The sequence below is a fragment of the Microtus ochrogaster genome, unplaced genomic scaffold (assembly GCF_000317375.1).
Source record: "Microtus ochrogaster isolate Prairie Vole_2 unplaced genomic scaffold, MicOch1.0 UNK34, whole genome shotgun sequence".
Classification (NCBI taxonomy): domain Eukaryota; kingdom Metazoa; phylum Chordata; class Mammalia; order Rodentia; family Cricetidae; genus Microtus; species Microtus ochrogaster.
This window is the reverse complement of record NW_004949132.1, coordinates 964,944-972,889: the sequence shown is the minus strand read 5'-3', so window position 1 is coordinate 972,889 and position 7,946 is coordinate 964,944. Positions and strand designations below refer to the sequence as shown.

The 7,946-nt window shown below is 33.6% G+C and overlaps 1 protein-coding gene across 3 annotated transcripts in view; it reads right to left on the bottom strand.

The window, feature by feature from the left end:
- Positions 1 to 1,036: 1,036 nt before the first annotated feature.
- Lrch2 (leucine rich repeats and calponin homology domain containing 2) overlaps positions 1,037 to 7,946 on the bottom strand; it is a 118,376-nt gene continuing 111,466 nt past the window's right edge. For all 3 annotated transcript variants that reach the window (XM_026789959.1, XM_005368507.3, XM_005368508.3), the window contains one exon: positions 1,037 to 4,239. In XM_026789959.1, coding sequence (XP_026645760.1) covers positions 4,120 to 4,239 — 120 coding nt within the window. In that variant the 3' untranslated portion in view covers positions 1,037 to 4,119. The remainder of the gene's footprint in view (positions 4,240 to 7,946) is intronic.

Genomic DNA, 7,946 nt, shown 5'->3' with positions numbered 1-7,946 from the left:
TGTTCCTAAAATACAGGCACACACATATTGCAAAAAGAATATAAATGGAACTATCCTACAACAAGATCACATTGCCCCTACTAGACAACATGGGCCAACAAATAAAAACCCCATATACATATTCAGGCTTACACAACACATCTGCAAGGTATAATTTTAATTACTATATCATAAGTCATAATGCATTATTTTACATTTGTTTACATTAGAAATTAGTGAAGGATCTGAGTAAAAATTTTAGCAAATGTTATTTGTTTTTGAAAATATGTTTTATGTATTTACATATGTAAAATCTTATCTATTTCTCACCTACTTTTGTAGCCATGTAATTAATGTGTGTCAATAGAATACAGTGAAAATAAATTAATTTTTTCCTGCCATTAAGTTGCAAAGCAATAAAATTTATATATTTGAGAAACAAATAAAATATTATAGATTTAATAAAGGAGAAAGTAAGCCTAGTGCTTGCTAAAGATCACCCAAAATTCTGCAAGACACTTGGAATACTTTAAACCTCCTTTATCCAATCGCTATGTGCTCAAGAACTCATCTAAATGTGTAACTTCAAGGTAACTATAGCAATATTCTCTTCAACAGCATCTGGCAATATATAAATGCTCTACAATTAGGGTAAAATATAATTATAAGCAAGTAATAGTTACTTCAATAAAATATGTGGTTTTGGATTTATTTTTCGAGAAGATGTCTCATTATATAAAGAAGATTGTAGTCCAACTCACTGTAATCCTCCTATCCTGAGTGAATTAAAATGGTGAGCCACAATGCCCAATTAAATATGAGCATGTTTAGAAAAATTACAATTGATAGTAAAAGAATACATTTCTTATAATTCTGTTGTATATGAAGCAGTAAGATGTGCAAGAAAACTATCACATAATGGTCTTTTCTATATGTTGTTTTAAATAAGTTTTCTTTTGTCAGAGAGCTTATGTCATACATTGATAACATTAGATTGAAAAAATAGCTTAATAACTTAATACTTCTTAAACAAAATTGTCTTGAAAATAACATAGTATAAAAACAATCATGAGCCTTACAACAATCTACTTCAAATTTCAATATATTTGTTGCTGCTGTGCTTTACTTTCTGAGACAGAGTCTCACTTATTTGCTAGGCTAGCCTTACACTGCTGCCTTCAAGAGATGCTCTCACTTTAGATGCCCTAGGAAGCAAGATTCTAGGTGTACCACCATGCCCAACTAAAACAGCCTACGCTGACTATATAGCTTATCAAAGCATTGTTTGTTTAGTCAACAGTGTGCTGAGGTGCACTTGTGGAGTGTAAGAACATGGGAAGCCGCAATGAAAGGACAATTTGCAGCTTTCAGTTCTCTTCTGCCACCATGTGGAGCCTGGGAGTCAAACTCAGGTTGTCAGACTTCACTCACTGAGCACCACTACCAACACTCAAGGTTTGAATATCCACCAACAGTAGGGACCACAGATACTAACTATCGAAGACTGACCAAAGATATTGATAGTCAAAGCGACGCTAAAAAGGAAGAAAAGGAGCTCCAGCTTGGATTGTTTTCATTCAATTTTATCCACAGTTTGCATCGGTAATATACATTTAGTGTTCCATTTTTTAAAATGCATCAGAAAATCAATTATGATAAATCTGTGACTAATACAAACATTTCTGAATTCTTCAAAAAATTCAGTTAGAAAAGTCATTAAACTAGCATTCTATAAAGATAAGTATTAAACAAATGGTTACGCATTTTTACTCATTTCAATTCAAACATATCCAACATCACTTCTTCCTTGTGCCAATGTGGTCATAACGTTTAACAGAAGTAGCTATCTCGTGATGTTTTGGGCCCGATAAGATATTCTTCGATTATTCAATCCTCCTCAAATCACAAAACCATTCAAATAATGATATCCATTCTTAATTCAATAACTGATGAAGTAAATATATAAAAAGCCATAGAAAACATTTAGGATAAAATTTACACTAAAAAATTATTAACAGAAATATGGCAGGGTCTTGGTATAAGGTGGTCATTGTGGACTACGCTGAAACTGCATTATAAGTGATATTGGTATTGCCTTTTGGCACAATAATAACTGAACTGCTGTGTTACAGGCCCCGAAGGGACCCATCTTGAAAAGCATTTTTATTTGCTATCAAGTATGAGCACTGAAGTTCGGGTGTGTTTTCTCTATAAGGTAATAGGTAACTGACAAGTGAAATGTAGTAAGAAGAATTACGTAAAGTTTCACAACTATTTCAATAATAACAAAGCACAAAATACTTGGAAAATAACACAAGATTGATTAATAAGAGGAATTTTATACCACAATAATCATGAGAGAAGTATGAGTGATTGTTTTGGTTGTTAAACTTTTTGAAATTTGTAATGCTGTCAACTGTCTAAATTAAAAATTCATCAACTAAAGTACTTCCTAAATTACCTATATTATCCAAATTTCAGATAATGAGATTCATTATGTCAATGGGGATATTTTTCAGATCCAATGACTTAATCTTATCTAATTAGATCAAATATTTAAATAATAAATTATCAATACTTTATTTCTTAAAACTTACAGTAATAAAAACCTTTCACTCTTCAATAGTTCCAATTTGACTCATGGGGACTAAAAAGAAAATAGCTATATTCTGAAGCCAAGATTAAAAAATATGGCTTCACGACAACTGACCAGAATAATGTAGAATTATTCCTAAAATCAATCCTTACTATAGTATTTGGCACATGACATTTTACATTTTATAAATTTCCTTTGAAATACCCAGGCCAATGGTTTTATTAAGTTGCATCCATATTAAGAGGTAACAAGTGCAAATAATCACACAGTTAAGAAATGATACTTGTTTGGCTACTGCAAAAGTGAATATGAAGGCTCTTCTATAGGAAACTGAGTTATTCATCACAGTAATGTTTTGGAAACATTCCTGCACTACTATCACCATAAGTTTATCCATCTTCAAATCAAGCAAGGACTTTACTGAAAATACTATTTCATGAAACAGAATGTGTTTAATTCAACATCAATTTACTTGAGAATCATAAGAAATGCATGATCCAGAAATGGCCAAATTTTGAATCAAAATTGCTTCTCACAGGCCGCTTTTTTAATATGGAAGGCAGCGCTTATGTACTTAATGTTCTCATAAGTCAAGATATAAACAGGAATACTGACAGTTACATCAAAATGTTCTTGACAATTAGTACTTCCCTAGCCCTCCAAAGTCTTACTGCTTTGTGTAACGTTTTCAACACTGAAATAAAATACTCTTCAGATAAAACAATTAAAAGATGATTATGCTTTTGCAAAATTAAATAGCATAAATTAAGCATATTAACATTTTTGACATCATGAAAGAACCAATTTAAGAAAAAACTGCAATGGGTTAACTAAGAAACCACTAATGTGAGGTAATTTAAACCCTCACATATTATTGACCGTACAAAACCTACCAAAATATTTTAAAATCCCATTGATTCTATTAATACATAAAAAGAAATTGCAAAATTCTTAAGACTATTTGAGATTCATCAATTACACAGGCACTTCACATGTAAACAACCTACAATATAAATGAAAATATTTTGGCACCAACTGATAATACTAAAAGAATTGAATAATGCCAAGGTTTTGTTTGTTTCATTTTTTTCCTAGGAAACAAAACAAAATATTGAAGAAATTGTGTACAAAGTAAAAGTATATGGAATAACTCAAATATATAATTGTTTTCCTAAAATATTACTTTTACCGAGATGATTACTTGTATTCAGTGATGTAAAAATATTCAACTTAATGTGATTATTAAATTCAAAGCATGTTTTAAATTTTGTATCAATTCGCATTTTGAAAATCAGTCAAGGTTCTTGAATGACATAATAAAAGGAGAATTTCAATTTATCAAAAACTCCTATAAATTAATCCAATTTTCCTCCAAAAGTTATTTGGACAACTCAGTTTAAATCTGAGATCTTAATGTAATTCTGAAAAAAGAAACCTAAGGCAAACTATTTTTTTACTGGACATTCTTCATGATTTTGAGATATCTGAAATCATTTCAAATACATGAAATTATACACGTATGTTTTTTTTTTTTAATTGTCACATCAAGCCATAGAAAGCTGAGATGCCTTGGTAGTAGGCAATTCAAGGAGCGCCTGAACCGTAACACCAACTTTCACAAGCCCTCGTTCTTCCAAAATATGGTGAGGCAAGCAGAGTCTCTCCTGGGGAAAGAGAAAAACAATATTTTAAGTCTGGAACAGATTTTAAAATTTTGCTTATTAAATTATTTATTTTATTTTTTGAGATTGCAATTGCACCATTTCATTTTCCCCTTCTCTTCCCTTCCTTCAAGCCAATCTACATCCCCCTTCTCTTCAACCCAATAAAGAGTCTGGTTATTCAAAATGGTTTATTAATTTATGAATTTTATATGGAGAAATGTTTTATCAGCTGTGAACCAGAAGAAGTCAATGGATTTCATGGGAATACAGTTATAGACAGTTGTGAACTGCCATGTGGGTACTAGAAATTGAACTTAGGACCTCTGTAAAAGTAGCTGGTGCTCTTAACTGCTGAGCCATTTCTCCAGTCCCAAGAAGCAGATTTTTATAATATTTTTTCTATTCAAATGAAAGGAAATAATATAATAATTCAACATTTTTCTTCTTAATTATAATATAAAATGTGAGTCACCATGTGGTTGCTGGGACTTGAACTCAGGACCTTTGGAAAAGCAGGCAATGCTCTTAACCTCTGAGCCATCTCTCCAGCCCCCTATAAATATTCTTTTCTTCCTTCCATTTGTGTGTTTGTGTTTGCTTGTTGAGGCAAGGTTTCTTTCTTTCTTTCTTTCTTTCTTTCTTTCTTTCTTTCTTTCTTTCTTTCTTTCCTTTTCTTTTTTTTTTTTTTTTTTGGCACATTGGAGCACCGGACTGAAATCCCAAGGTTCAAATCAGGAGCAGAATGAGAGAGAGCATGAGCAAGGAACTCAGGACCGCGAGGGGTGCACCCACACACTGAGACAATGGGGATGTTCTATCGGGAACTCACCAAGGCCAGCTGGCCTGGGTCTGAAAAAGCCTGGGATAAAACCGGACTTGCTGAACATAACAGACAATGAGGACTACTGAGAACTCAAGAACAATGGTAATGGGTTTTTGATCCTACAGCACGTACTGGCTTTGTGGGAGCCTAGGCAGTTTGGATGCTCACCTTACTAGAAATGGATGAAGGTGGGCGGTCCTTGGACTTCCCATAGGGCAGGGAACCCTGATTGCTCTTTGTGCTGATGAGGGAGGGGGACTTGATTGGGGGAGGAGGGAAAATGGGAGGTGATGGCGGGGAGGAGGCAGAAATCTTTAATAAATATATATAATATTTTATATAATATAAAATGTGGTTAGGTTCACAATTTAGCCTAAGGAAGGGATTCTAGACATTAGCTTTGTTTCTGACACCATCAATGTACTCTACTCAGAAGCAGGTTGTTGAGAAACATGTCACTATTACTCAGTCTCTACTATCTTACTCCTGCTTCTGATGGATCTGCTCACTAAAGATGTTCTGTTAAAAATCACCACCACCTTCATAAAGATCACACAGTACCCATACATATTCCACTACTCTGTTACATTAATCTTCAACCAGTGCTTTCCTTGAAACCTCATCCCTGCTTTCTTCTCTGTGATATCGATCTGTTTTGTTCCTCAACTTGCCTATGCAATTGAGCTTTGAATTACAGTAGTCTTTGCACATTTTCTTATAAAGTCCTACATATTTTCAAGAATTTTACACTCACTCTTCTCTTTTTTCACTATACCACCCCTTAGTATTGTGTCTAATAATTTTAACTCTCACTTCCACCCTGAATTCCAAATCTTTATTTCTACTAAAGGTACATCAAGCAATGCTAGTGAGCCATGACCAAATATATGTCCTACAGATACATCTAAATCAACATATTCATGAAAGAACTGCTTCAAGAAATAAAATTATCTTTTGGAATTTGTATCTCAGGCATTTTTCAAAATACACTGATACAAAAATATAAAGTGTAAAAGACTCCTCCTTCATTACTTCTATAATCAAATTAGTATCCACCAAATACTACTAAAGATAGCTAAAGCAGGCTCAAAATGATATTTGTATCTCAAGTTTCATTGTTACAATTGGTGTTCTAGTATTTTACTCAAAAATTCAAATAATCAATATTATTATAAAAAGTTTCAAAGTAAAGACAATACCAACATTCATAAGAAACTACAAAAAGAACATATTAACCCAATGTGGAACAACTTAGGTATTCTGCATATATGTTACAGTTGTATAGCTTGGTCCTCTTGTGGGACTCCTAACAGTAGGAAAAAGGGACTGTCTCCAACTCTTTTCCTGTTTTTTGGGACCCTACTCTTCATGCTGGAATGCCTTGCCCTGTCTTAATATGAGGGGATATGCCTAGTCTCACCAAGTGGTGGGTGATGTACACCTTTAATCCCAGCACTTGGGAAGCAGAGGCAGGCAGATTTCTGTAAAACTGAGACCAGTTTGGTCTATAAAGTGAGGTCTAGGACAGCCATGATTACACAGAGAAACCCTGTCTAGAAATAAATCAAAAAACAAACAACAAGAAACTAAAACAAAACAACCAGATCACAATGAAAGAAGAGGTTCATTTTTTTTTTGTCCTCAAAAGAGAAATATTTTTTTTCTGGAACATATAGGCTTAAACAGAGACCAAGGACATACATTTAGGTTCCCCAAATCCAATATTCCACATGGAATCAGTTTAGTGTAGTCTTACAGTAATGGAACGAAGAAAGTCATCAATATGGGTAACTTTCAAATGCAGTGGTGGGTGCATCAGAGAGGCAGTGAAACAAGGTGGGAAAGTCTCTCCAAGATGCCTCAGTGCTATCTTAGGGCAGTGCTGGGTTTGGGGTTGGTGGAAGCTAGTGGTCTGCTAAGTTAATAAATTCCAGGCTTTAAATCTAATAAACATGGAAAATTAGTATCACCATAGAGGCGGGGAATGCATTACTGTTGGGGAGGTGAATAAAACTAGAAGAGTTTATTTCTATTCATAAAAAATATGATTAGAGGAAAGGGAGTGGGAAAATTATATAGTAAGATTGCAAATACATTGATAAATATATGTTAGCAACAAAGGACCAGATGTTAAATTAATATCCAAATTAACTGTGAATGAAATTCAAAAAGACTCCACTAAGGACATACATTGTACACAGAAGTTACGAAAAATATTGTTTTATTAGATATTATTTTATTTTGTTCCATTAATTTAACAAAATTTCTATAGTAATTTGATTAGGTTTTCTTCTTTTTCTATATAAGTTGATAAATCACTCTAAAAGTATATGGAAATGCAAACAACTCAGAATAGCTAATACTGCATGATTTCAGATGATTTACTAAGGCAATTATGGACCAAAATAGATTAATGAAACTAAACAAACAAAAAATGGATTTACAGACACACACACAGAGCCCGTGATACAGAAGAAAAGTACAGAGAAAATTGGATTTCATGCAAGAGACTATACAACTATTAGAAAGTATCTTAGGAAAATGCATCAAGTCACTGGATGAACAGCTATGGAAGACCCATAGATCACCTGGTGTGATTTTTTTAATAAATCAGAATCAGGGTTTAATAAAGATATCTTAGTACCTAATGATATCATAATAGAAGATAAAGGACCTAATACTTTCTCTGAAATAAAGAAAGAAAAGACTTCTGATGGCACAACCAGTGTTCCTCATATGAGTGAATCCAGTCAGAACACTTAGACAAGAAGAAATGAAAAATGTTCAAACTGGCAGCACAGAGGCCTGATCTTAGGCGCCAGGAGACCTAGCTTTGGGGTGAGTTTCTGGCCCCGCGGCGCCAGCCTGGGACGGGGAGCTCAGA